Source organism: Vulpes vulpes, chromosome 5 (genome assembly GCF_048418805.1).
Source record: "Vulpes vulpes isolate BD-2025 chromosome 5, VulVul3, whole genome shotgun sequence".
Lineage (NCBI taxonomy): Eukaryota > Metazoa > Chordata > Mammalia > Carnivora > Canidae > Vulpes > Vulpes vulpes.
The window spans coordinates 134,983,904-134,996,537 of NC_132784.1; the positions used below are offsets into that span (position 1 = coordinate 134,983,904).

Consider the following 12,634-nt stretch of genomic DNA (forward strand, 5'->3'; position numbering starts at 1 on the left):
ACATTTGTTTTCTTCCTTTATCCTCTGGTTGGATGCAAAGGAGGCACCTGAAGACTCCAAGGCCCTGGAAATTGGCAGCACTGCATGGTTTAAGGAGCCTGAGATGCTAAATGACTGGAAAGTAGACCACCTCCCTATATCAAGTCCATCTGAGACTGGGTCTGGGCGAGAATAAACATGGTGTTAAACCAGATGGTGTGCTTGTGTGTTAGAGCAGTTACCTTGACCATACAGGACCAGCGCAGGAAACCATCTCTGAAGGAGACTCAGAAATGGTCAAGAAAGTGCTCTTCTCTTTTTGTTTTAATTATCCTAAAGTAAAATAAAGGTAGCAGAGTTTCAAGAGGAAGTAGTTAAGGATGTCAAATGCTGTAGAGAAATAACAGAAATTGTTTATTAGAACTGACAATGTAGGGTCACAGGTAATTAAGTTTATGCCATCTAAATCTGTCGAGTCATTTTCATTGCCCTATTCTAGTTATCATGTTTACAGGGGAATTAAGACAGAATAACTTCTTTAAAGTATTTTAAAAACTGTATTTGACTGGATCATATTTAACTCTAAAATAGTCTTGCCCCAAAGACTCTTTGTTTCTATGTCTAACCTTTAATTTTTTCTGGAGCTCTACTACCACTTTCACGATTTTGTATTACTTCAAGTATAAGTCTATAACACTGAGTATCAGCTTCTCCCTTTAAAAAAAAAAGGTAAAAAAAAAAAAAAGGTAGCTCTTCCCAGTTTCTGATACTTAGATGAGGTAATACACCACAAAAAGATGCTATGGGGTCCTTGGCTCTTCACAGATCTTCCCTGCTCCTCACCTTTTTGTTGTGCGGTGCCGATCTCATAAAACTAGTATTTGTCTTAGAGGGCAGATAAAATATAAATTCCCAAGAAGATGGATTTGAAGGAAATCTAGAAAAAAGGAAATAGAAAGTTGGGAGAATAAGGAGGGGCAGGATGTTATGGAGGAATTAACAGATGAGAGAACGAAAATACATAAGCCTAGTTGAAGCAAGGGAAGACATAAGGGAACATCACAGCTGACAAGTCAAGGATAGCTCTTGTGACATCAGCATCGAAATGGTGAGCTTTGTCACTAGCATTTGTTTCTGTTTGCGGGGCCAAACCAGGAGGGGTTTGTTCCCACCACTTCTATATTGAAGCATAACTTCTGAGGGAATGGCTCTAAGACGGAAAGTCCCTAAATCTCAGGATACAGTAGAGCTTTGCTATCCCTTTATGAAATGTCTTATTACCTTAAGAAAAAAAAATGACTTTAAGGTTTGAAAATGTTAACTAGTAAGAATGGTAATAAAATTTAAACATTGGTAAATCTATCTTAGCCTTTTCTTAAACATAGGCATATATAATACATACATATGTATATATATCACATTATGTGATTCAATATTATTTTATAACAAAAAATAGAACTTCTTAAATTCCTGCAATGAGAACTCTAGTGATATGTTTGCGATACCCATTTTGAAAGCCCATAAAAGAAAGATGTAAGATGTAATTTCTTTACTCTTCTTCAAACAAGCAAAGAGATCTTGCTTGGGAGTAAAATAAATGTAAAATATATCATATATCTCACTTGCAATTAAAGATTCTATTTTCCTACTTTAAGGAACAAAAGAGTAAAACTCTGGGTAAAATATTCATTAACCCAACCAGAAGCTTTATTACTTCAACGTGATGTTTTAAAAAATTCTCTATCTACACGGGGCTTTTAACTTTTTCTTCCTTCAGGCAGAGATTTGGGAATCTAAATGGAGCATTAATTCAGCTTATCTCAAATGACACCATTAATATTTCACTGAAATTTTTAAATTAAGGAACAATTTAAATTTTCTAGTGCATATACTTTCAATTTATATTCATCACTATTTGTCAGAACAAAGTTTTAAAAACTTGATTTAGTGATCTGTGTATATATTTTCCCCCATATTACAAAAATTTCATACATAAAAATTGTTCAGTGAATACCCACATGACCACAAGAGTCTACAATTAGCACTTGGCTGTATTTGCTTTATCACTTACCTATCCTCTATCAAACCATTAATCCACCTTTTTAACTAATTAAATTGCAGATAACTGTATTCTTCACTCCTTTTTAACTAGGGTTCAGTATTTGTTTATAGTGCTTTAGTTTTTGAGGCAAATTTTATATAAAGTAAAATGCAGAGACCTATTTGATGAGCTGTGAGAAATGCACACAGTTGTACTATGGGCTGAATGTTTGATTTCCCCAAACACATTCACTTGTTGAAATACTACTGTGATGGAGGTGGGGCCTTTGGGAAGTCATTAGGTAATGAGGGTGATGCTCAATGATGGCATTAGTACCCACGTAAGGGGAAGGACTAGCACAAAGAGAGGACAAACGTCTCTAAAGAAGAAAGAGGCCCTTTCCCAGGAACCTGACCATGCTGGCACCCTGATCCGGGACTTCTATCCTCCAGAACTGTGAGAAATAAATGTTTATGGTTTAAGCCATCCAGTCTATGGTATTTTGTTATGCAGTCTCAACTAAGACGTTGTGTAACCCTAACCCTTGTCCAGTTGTAATTTTTCACCCGAATTTCCTTATCCTTCTCAACCCCTACTTCCAAACACTGTTTTCACCATACATTAATTTTACCTTGCCTAGAACTTCTTAAACACAGAATTGTAAAGTATGCACTCTTTCTCAGAGATGTCTTTCACTAGTCATGTTTTTGTTGCTCATCAGTATTGTTGCATATACCTATCTTTTCTCTCTTGAGTAATAGTATTTAATTGTAGAAATATAATTTTTGTTTAACCATTCCCATTTTCCTTTTAAAGTTTTTAAGTCTAGTTAACTTACAGGGTTAGATTAGTTTTGGGTTTACAGTATAGTAATTCAACATGCGTACACATCATCCTATCTATTTTTCTTTTGATGGGTCCCTGAATCACTTTCGTTTTTTTTTTTTTTTTTTTGACTACTAAAAATAAACCTGCTATATTCTTGTATACGTTTTTAGGTAAATGTATTTTCTTTTTTTAAAAAAAATCTTATTTATTTATTCATGAGAGAGAGAGAGAGAGAGGCAGAGACATAGGCAGAGGGAGGAGAAGCAGATTCCATGCAGGGAGCCCGATGCGGGACTCGATCCTGGGAATCTCGGATCAGGCCCTGAGCCAAAGGCAGATGCTCAACCGCTGAGCCACCTAGGTGTCCCTACATGAATATATTTTCATATATCTTCAGCAAATACTTAAATTTGGAATTATGAGGTTAATAGGGTGGTGTCTGCTTAGTTTTATAACAAACTACCAAGTCTTTTCCAAAAGGATTGCATCATTTTATACTCCTACCTACAATAAGAGTCTGATTGATCTCTATTTATGCCCAAATTTGATGTCATCAACCTTTTTGACCATTCTTGTGGTTGAGTGGTAGGTAGTATCTTGAGATTTGATATACTACATTCTCATTATCATTCAGTTCAAGTTATGCTCAAATTTCCCTTGTGATTTCTTCACTGACCCATGACTTATTTAGAAGAATGTTATTTAATTTCCCAACATTTGGATTTATCTGGTTATCTGGTTATTACAGTTTTAATTCTGTAGTAGTCAGAGAAGAGAATGCATGATTTGAATTTATTTTATATTTAAGACTTTTTAAGACCTAGTATGTTCTATCTTGGTGAAGTGCCATATGCACTTGAAGAGAATGTACACGCAGTTTTAAGGGGTACTGCTCCATTTATAAATTAGTTAGGTCAAGGTGGTTGATAATGTTCAGATCTTCAATTTCTTTACTGATTTTTCTTTTTTAATTCTATTAGGTGCTGAAAGAAATTGTTAAAATCTCCTATTTGTAGATATGCCCTTTTGTCAATTTTTGTTTCATGTCATTTGAAGCGCAGTTATTAAGCACACACATATTTATGACTGTTTCTGATGAATTGACCTTCTATCCTATGAAATGATTCTTTTTATCTCTAGTAATGCCCTTTGTTAAAATCTACATGATCTAATATGATCTCCTTTCAAAAAATCCTGGCACCAAATTCTGACCCTGTTATCTCATAGTTTCCATTTCCATCTATTTACTCGCAACCTATGTCTTTATATTTAGAGTACACCCATGCCATTAGCATATAGCCAAATCTTTGGGTTTTAAATCCACTTTGACTTGTTTTTTTAAGGGGAATTTTTAAACATACAAATAACATTTAGATGTATTACAAATATAAATATTATTATATTTAGTTCTCCTGTTTTATTATTTGGGTGGGGTTTTTTTGTTGTTTTTTGTTTGTTTGTTTGTTTTTACTGAATTACTTTTTTTGTTTTTCTTTGTTCCTCCTTTCCTGCTTCCTTTTGGGTGAAATGCGTCATTTCCTTGAATGCCAGTCTAATGATTGGTTTTTCAGCCCTGTCACTTTGCAATTATCTATTTTTAGTGGTTTCATTATTACATAGTCTTAGTACTATACTACTTCATGAGAAATATAAAGAATACTGCAATTGTCAAGTTCCATTTACCACTTCCATGGCTCTATGGCCACTGCATATATTTGTCACTTCCAAAATCAACGTCCAGAAGTTCTGAATTCAAGGAGAAATTCTCATCACTTGCGTGTTGTTATACAAACATATACTCATCTAAATACCAAAGACATGTTGGTTCAATGTGGTCCTCGAGGATGCTCAGGGGTTGTTACACGCATCTTAGCATGACGGGCAGCACTTTCCTTGTAGGTAGGGATTCTGGGCTTTCCAAATACGAAGGTGCAGGATTATGGTTTTAGTCTCACGTCAAAGCAAAATACTGGAGCCTGTAAATACTTGTTTCATGACATTTGACCACAAGATGTGTGCCAGGTGAAGCAGAGTAAAAAACCGTTTTCAAAGCCTGTGCTTGCTATTTCTGCTCTTATCCTAACCATGGAGCAGGGTAATGGCACCTGGATGCCTGAGAAAGAAATATAACAACCCGGGAGCAGCAGACAGGGTCTTGAGGTCAGAGAGGTCAGAGAGGTGCAAGAATCCTCAGTTGTAGAAACTCCTAAAATCTCCTAGCTGAGCTTTTTTTTTTTTTTTCTCTTCTCAAATTAATATTTACTGATTGATTTTAAAAAAGGGGGTTGGGAGGTGGGGAGAAAATCTCAAGCAGACTCCCCCCCCCCCCCCCCCCCCACCGAGCAGGGAGGGAGCCAGACCAGGGCTACGTCCCACAACCCAAGAGATCACGGCCTGAGTTCATAATATTTTCAGCAAAACAGGTAACAGGTACCCGTTATAAGCACGTCTGCAACCAGACGCAGAGCAGACCTAGGGTGGACCCCGTTCTGGACGTCGTCCCCAGACTGATCCCAAACGGCGGCCGGGCGGGGCTGGAGACTTTGGGGGAGGTCGGCCGTCACGTGGTCATGCTGCTTGCGAGCTTCCCTTCGATCAATAAATCGAACGCACGTGAGCAGTGCGGGCAGGCGGGGGACGCGCGACCCGAACCAACAACTGAGTCGGGGCCCGGCCCGTCCCGTCCATCGCAGCCACCTCGCCGCCACCGGCCTCGCCCGCGTCTGCAGAGCACGTGCCGCGCAAGGCCGCGGGGCTCCGGCCGCGAACGCGCTGACGTCAGGGCTCCGGGGACGCTGCCGGGGAAGGACGCCAGAGCCGCCCCACGCAGCCGCCCAGGAGGGCCAAACCGGGGGCGCGCACGTCATCGCGCACCGCAGGCCGCCTCTTCCGGGAGGCGTGTCCGAGGCGTACTCGGAGCAGCGCCTGCGCACTGACGTCTCCGCGTGAGGGACCAATGAGCGGCGGATGGGTGGGCGGGCTAGAGGCCGGAGACGCGGTTTCCGGTTCCGGTTCCGGTAGCCTCGGTCGTCAGCTCTTGTGCTACGTGTCGCTGGCGGGTGAGGAGGCGGCGGCAGGTGAGCTGAGTCCCCGTGAGGGCGGCGGGCGTCGCCGGGAGGCTGAGGGGCGGGTGGTCGGAAGGGCCCCCCCCCTGCTCGGGTCTGAGGCGAGTCCTGCGCTCGCGGCTGCCCACGGTCCTGCTCCCGCGGGGGCTTGCGTGGAGCCAGGTCCCGGCGGCGGAGGCTCCGATGGGCTCCGGCCCCTCAGCGCTCAGGGTCCCGGCGGCTCGCCTCGGCCGCCCGTGGCCGCGCCCTCCGGGGTGGGCTCGGCGGGGAGGGGGCGGGAGGGCCGTGCCCAGCGGGGGCCGACGTGGGCGCTCGGTGTGTGTGGACCTGACGGGGGGGCGTCCCAGCGCGCTGTGGGAGTGGGCGAGGCCGCGGCTCTGGGTTGCCCCCCCCAGGAAAGAGCCCTTCGCCTTCCTCACAGCCTCCACCGAGTTCAAGCGAACTGGATTGGAAGGACAAAGCGGAGCCAAATATTAGGAAACCAGGTTGGGCAGCCCGGTGGCCCGGCGGTTAGCGCCGCCTTCGGCCCAGGGCGTGACCCCGGGGCCTCGGGATCGAGCCCCGCGACGGGCTCCCGACGTGGAGCCCGCCCCTCCTCTGCCTGGGTCTGTGTGTGTCTCTCTCTGTGTCTCTGTCTCTCTGTGGGTCTCTCAGGAATAAATAATATCTTAAGTTGGCGCAGAATGTTTGCGGAATTTGATTCCAGCCGCCCACCTGGGTGCGGACACTGCAGCGTCATCGGATTTGGAGGACAAAGTTGAGTGAAATATTAAGGAACCAGGCGTGGGCATCCCGGGGGCTCAGCGGTTAGCGCCGCCTGCAGCCCAGGGCGTGACCCTGCAGACCCGGGATCGAGTCCTGCGTCGGGCTCCCTGCTTCTCCCTCTGCCTCTGTCTCTCTCTCTCTCTGTTCCTCACGAATAAATAAAAATCAAAAAAAAAAAAAAAAAGAGAGAAACCAGGCCTGCGTATGTTTTCGGGGGACCTGGTGTGCTTGGCGCAGGTTTCCGGGATTCCGTTCCAGCTGCCCACCTGGGCGCGGACGCCGCGGCTTGGAGCGTCTGTGTTCCCCGGACGCGGCTTTGGAGCCTCAGCTGCCCTGGACAGCGGCTGTCGTCGGTTGATTTAAGGAACTTAGGGAAGCTCCGTAAGCACCTGGCCCGCCGCGCTCTAAGCACGAGAGAGAGGGCAGAGAGAGGGTAGGGTGCCGGTAGTAAACTGGCCTTGTCCCCCCCACCCCCCAGGCGGTGGCTCTGAGGCCGAACTTGGGTGGCGTTTCCGTTGCGTGGTAGGCGACCCCGAAGAACTTAGGAGGGGTGTCCCGCCTACAGGTTGGGAGGGCAGGTAATAGCTTCTCCGAGTCTGGATCTTGGTTTAGCCCATCGTCGTGGTTTGGGGAACTAGGGCCTATTCCGCACGAACACACTCTCTTCTAAAGGTGTGGTGCGGCCACGGTCTTCTCGAACAATCAGATCGAGACCCACGTTTGCCTCCAGTCCAGACGCCTGTGGCACCATAGTCAGGCCTTCCCTGCGCTCGGCCCTGGTTTCTGAGAGTCTGACGTCAAATACAGGAAGTGTTTGCTGGATCCCAGCGTGGTCGGGTTCCCAGCGGGAGGATGCGGAGACTGCCCAGTGGGTGAGGAAGGGATGTCTTGTTGACTGACCTCCTGTGTGAGCAGCAGGTGTCCTCCACCCTGATAAAGGCGTAGGTGAGACCTGTGCTGGGTTTTCTTTTTTTCTTATTGCCTTCAGTCTGATGTTTCCCAGGTTTAGGCTTGAAATCGGTATTTTTTTAAATTTAATTTTATGAAATGGAATGGACTCGTCTCCGGCATGAAGTCGTTTTGATTTTTACATTTTGATGTGTTGCGCAAGTACTTCTTTACGATAAATAGTACCAGTGAGTATATCTTTTTACTTTTTTTTTTTTTTTTAAATAGGCATCATGGATCAGGTAATGCAGTTCGTTGAGCCAAGCCGGCAGTTTGTGAAGGACTCCATTCGGCTGGTTAAAAGATGCACTAAACCTGATCGAAAAGGTAATAGCTTTAAATTGGGAGAAAAGAAAAGAAAAGGGGGGAGAAAAGATGAAACCTTTGCATTTTTTTAATAGTCTTTGATTAATATCTTCCTGTTTAATGACTGTTGCACTATTTTCAACATTTTTAATGATTTGTGTTTGTTTTCCTTTGTTACTTTTTAAGTACTCCCTAAATTTTACACACTTTTTTACAACGTTATAGATTTTTCTGTTTTAGGTATTTTCAAATTGTGAAAGAATATTAGTCTTATTTTCCATGTTAGGCCTTAGTCGTAGTTAAACGGCTTCAGAGTTTCTAGTATCTTCCACGTTTCCATTCTGGAAAATCTTTTGGGAGTCCTCCCTGCCCTGCCACTGGCCCCCTCTGAGCCCCTCCCCCAAACAAAACCTTAACATGAAATTAAGATTATAGGTATTGCTAACCTAGGAAGTTAAAGTCTTCATTTGTCGTGATTCATCTGTTACAAGGTGCACTAGAATTTACCTTCATTTGTTTGAGTACTGCCTGAGTTAGGAGCTGGGGATGTAATAGAAAATATATATACAGCATAACATATAAAAATATGTAATCCTCTTGGATTAATCGTTCTTGGGTAGTTTAGACTCTTTGAGGGAAGACAGTCATGAATGAATAATGGCAATTATCACTTTAATTACAGCTGTGGTAATTACTATAGAAGAGAAATGGGAGTTTGGACAGCACATAATAAGACTAACCAAGTCCGGAGGGCAGTGGGAAGCTTCCCTGAGGAAATAGATTAAATGGAAGCATTACTAGGGCCTGAAACTGTTACATAAGATTGTGACCAGCCTACTTTGGTTTCTCAGGCTTTATTTCTGGCTTCATTATGATATCAAAGACAACAGACCTATTGTTTATTTTAAAAAGTCATGATCTGTGGTTTTATAATTAATACTTCTAATGTATAACAACTTTTAAAACATACTGTGCGTTTCTTTTATTCATATTTTACTTTTTGGTATTAGGTTCATTTGCTAAGAAGATACAATATTTTGCTGCTTATTGGTGGATTCACTAGCATGAACAGACACTTATATTCCTTAAACATCAGTAAAATAACGAAAATTTCAAAATCTGTCGAGCAGTTTATTTCTTTATATCATGTTTATTTTCAAATGATATATTTACTATCAGGAGAAATGTACACCAGTAAGTTTATTTACATCATTGTTAGTTTTCTCTGCTATACTTGCAGTGACAATGCAAAAAATAATCTAAATTTTGTGTTTTTAAATCCAGAATTCCAGAAGATTGCCATGGCAACAGCAATAGGATTTGCTATAATGGGATTCATTGGCTTTTTTGTGAAATTGATCCATATCCCTATTAATAACATCATTGTGTAAGTAAACTTTTTGAAATAGACAATATCTAGGCTAGAATAAAAATTGAAGGGGCTCCTGGGTGGCTCAGTTGGTTAAGCATCTGACTCTTGATTTCAGCTCAGGTCATGATCTCAGGGTCATGGGATCGAACTTCGAGTCAGGTTCTGAATTAGGCTCCTTTCAGGGAATTTGCTGGAGATTCTCTCTCCCCCTCCTGCTGCCCTATCCCCTGCTCACATGTGCGTGGGCTCGTGCGCTTCCCCCCCGCCCCCCCCCCCGTAAGTCTTTAAAAAAGGTGGAAATCCGTTGAGTTGATAGCCTACTGTTTTGTTAATACATAGATAGGTCTTCTTAGTTTTTAATGCTGCTAGAGTTCTACTGGTATTTATGAGTACCTGGTAATTAGGAGTGGTTTTATATGTTCTATAATCTTTGTAGCAATTCTGAGATACTGTATTTTTAACTCTCTGGCTGGACATTACTGTATGCCTGAGTCATTGATAGGGCCTCTACTCACTAGACTGTGGGGTCTGAGCCAGTCCTGTTGTAGATAGTTTACGAACACCCACAGTGTTAATATGTATACAGAATATTTATACGTGGGAATATATACGTGTATATGTTTTTTCTGTAGAGTATGTACTGCTGAACCTAGTCCAATGTATCCTTTCTTGTACCCATGAAAAGCAGTGAATACGTATTTGTTGAATTAAATGAAAAACATAAGGTTCTTTATCTTTTTCTGATGGTCATGGCGATAGTAATAGTTTCTAACATTTATTGGGCACTTACTGTGTGCCAGGGACTGTTCCTACTTCAGTTAACTCCTTTAATCCTCATGATGCTTCTGTGAGGTTAACACAACTATTTTAGTAGTAATTCAAGTAGTTTCTTCATTCTTAGAGATGAAGAAGAAACAGGGATGGAAAGTACATATTACTTACCTCTGGTAAGCAGTAGAGCAGCCTATAAAACCCAGGCCGACTGACTCCGGAGCCTGTATTGTTAACCATTATTAAGAGACTTCTCTCATTCTGGCTCAGTTGAACACTCCTCATTCTGAGTCACATTCCTTACTTTATACTCCAGTTTGCATTTCATCAGTCTTCTTAAAATCCGGTATTTAGAATTGAATGCTTTCTACAGATGTTTTCTTGCTAACGGCTAAAATCCTCAGACAGTTTCTCACAAATAACTGCTACAATAAATTTCCTTTATCCTGGGTTTAAACAGTTGGGGTGGTTTGTTTTTAGCTTAAGAATGGAACATTATCCTTGTTAAATTCCTTTTTCCTAGATTCCCTTAGGGAAGTCTTTTGAGTTTTTAATCTGTCCAACATTGTTATTTATCCTAGTTTTGTACTAGAAAATCTTTTAATTCATTGTTTAAGTTGTGGCCTAAAGTACTGTTTAGGACAGGCACTCTTAGTGTCCCCTTTTTGGATTGAGATTAGTCTGTCTGGTTGTTCCCAACAGGGTTTTGAAACAAGTATTAATGATTTCCTTTCTTTTAATTCTTTCCACAGCAAACACATAATATCTTTTTTTATTTTTTTAAGATTTTACTTACTTATTCATGAGACACACAGAGAGGGGCAGAGATTAGGCAGAGGGAGAAGCAGGCTCCCCGTGGGGAGCCCAGTGTGGGACTCGATTCCCAGACAGACATTCAACCACTGAGCCACCCAGGTGTCCCAACGCACAGTATCTTTTACCAATTTTACTAATCAGAGATTGTTCAATAGCTAGTTACTTAGAAAACTTGTCTTCTAGTAAAATGTTTCTCAACATTTATAGGGTTAAAAGTCTACCTTTAGATAGTTTTTACATTAACATGAAGGCCAAATAGACATTATTTGAAAAAAGCTATCAAAACTTACTATTCTCATGACTCTCTTCAACATCTTTAAAACCAAAAGATCTTTTCTTCCTGTTTGAAAAGAGCATAAATCACTACTTAAATTATTTTGGGATGATAGTAAATGAAATATAAGCATAAACTTCTTTTCATTAGGCTGAATTAGCACTTTTTATTTTCCTTATGATAAAAGTTTTTCCCACTTCTATACAATTGTAGCAGTCCAAAGGAATAGCTATAGAACGATAATTTAAAGGACATATAGTTGAGGATATTTAGGTTATAGCAATACAATTTAATAATACTAAAAATACTTAGCATTAAAGCATATATTCAGAGTATTTCAGGAGTATTACTTTCATCTAATAATACAGTTAATTTTTCTTTAATTAACATTACTGAGTAATACTAGGGGTGCCTCGCTGGCTCAGTAGACTGTGCCGTCCTTCCTCTTAAGGGTTGTGAGTTCAAGCCCCATATTGGGTGTGAGCCTACTTTAAAGAAAAAAAATTACTAAACAGACCTAAAATGTATATCTCAGCATACCAATATAGTGTTTATGCTTTTAAGACTTAAGAGGTTCTATAGAAAAGGTGATTTTTGTATTCATTATGATTAAACCTCTGTTAGTGATTGTGGGAAGTTTTATTCTTTATTTTCAACTGGCTCATTGCATATCAAGTTGAAAAACTCACTAGCTAACTACTTGTAATTCATATTTTCTACCTTGTTCAGAAAGACAAGACTCTTAAACAAGTCTTAGACTGTTAAACACCTTTCCCAAAAGAGTATTCTGAGTTTTTTTAAGATAAGCCTGTGCAGAAGCCACGTCATCTCTAAGGACCTTTTCCATGCCGAGATTTTAAAGTATCATTTCTTCTCCTTTATGCTCTCTTGGGGTTCTCAAATAACAGATTTTTAGCTCCGTGAAATTCTAGCGTATTGCATTTCAAATTATTATTATTACCAAAATGTTCTATACACTCAAATGGAATGTTTTCTTTCTTTTACAGTGGAGGCTGAATACCTTTTTAAAAGAGTCTTTCATCTTGGGGATTGGTGAATAATTGATACGAGAAGCTCATGAAGTAAAAATGTGCCTAATATGTTTTGTGTTTTTCTTTGATGGTTTTTTTTTTTGTCTTCCAAGATGTTTTGTATTTGTAAATTAAAATAATTTCAAAATAAACTTGACTTTTTTCCATCATAGATATTTATCAAATTTGATAGGAAATAATGTATTGTTTTCCCTCCCTTATTAACTCTCCTTCCTTCCATCCTTCATATTTTACTTTATCAGAGAAATTAAAATGAAGTACTACACTTTCTGAGTGCATTTCTCTCAGATAAACATTTTCTTATCATGGCAGAAGAAACAGCAGGTAAAGGATGATAAAGGTAATGAAAGAGTTGAGGGTAGGTAGGAGTTTTGTCCTTAAGCACTCAAAATACAAACAGAGCTCCAGAAGTTTAGG

The 12,634-nt window shown here is 41.0% G+C and overlaps 1 protein-coding gene across 2 annotated transcripts; it reads left to right on the forward strand.

Moving 5' to 3' along the window:
- Positions 1 to 5,811: 5,811 nt before the first annotated feature.
- SEC61G (SEC61 translocon subunit gamma) lies at positions 5,812 to 12,366 on the forward strand. Of its 2 annotated transcripts, none has more exons than XM_026006666.2 (4): positions 5,812 to 5,925; positions 7,855 to 7,953; positions 9,217 to 9,319; positions 12,173 to 12,366. In XM_026006666.2, the coding sequence occupies exons 2-4, from the start codon at positions 7,860 to 7,862 to the stop codon at positions 12,180 to 12,182; spliced, it is 207 nt and encodes a 68-aa protein (XP_025862451.1). In that variant the 5' UTR covers positions 5,812 to 5,925; positions 7,855 to 7,859; the 3' UTR covers positions 12,183 to 12,366. The 2 variants fall into 2 exon arrangements, with proteins under 2 accessions (XP_025862451.1, XP_025862452.1); XM_026006667.2 differs by lacking the exon at positions 5,812 to 5,925 and adding an exon at positions 6,833 to 7,623.
- Positions 12,367 to 12,634: the final 268 nt, after the last annotated feature.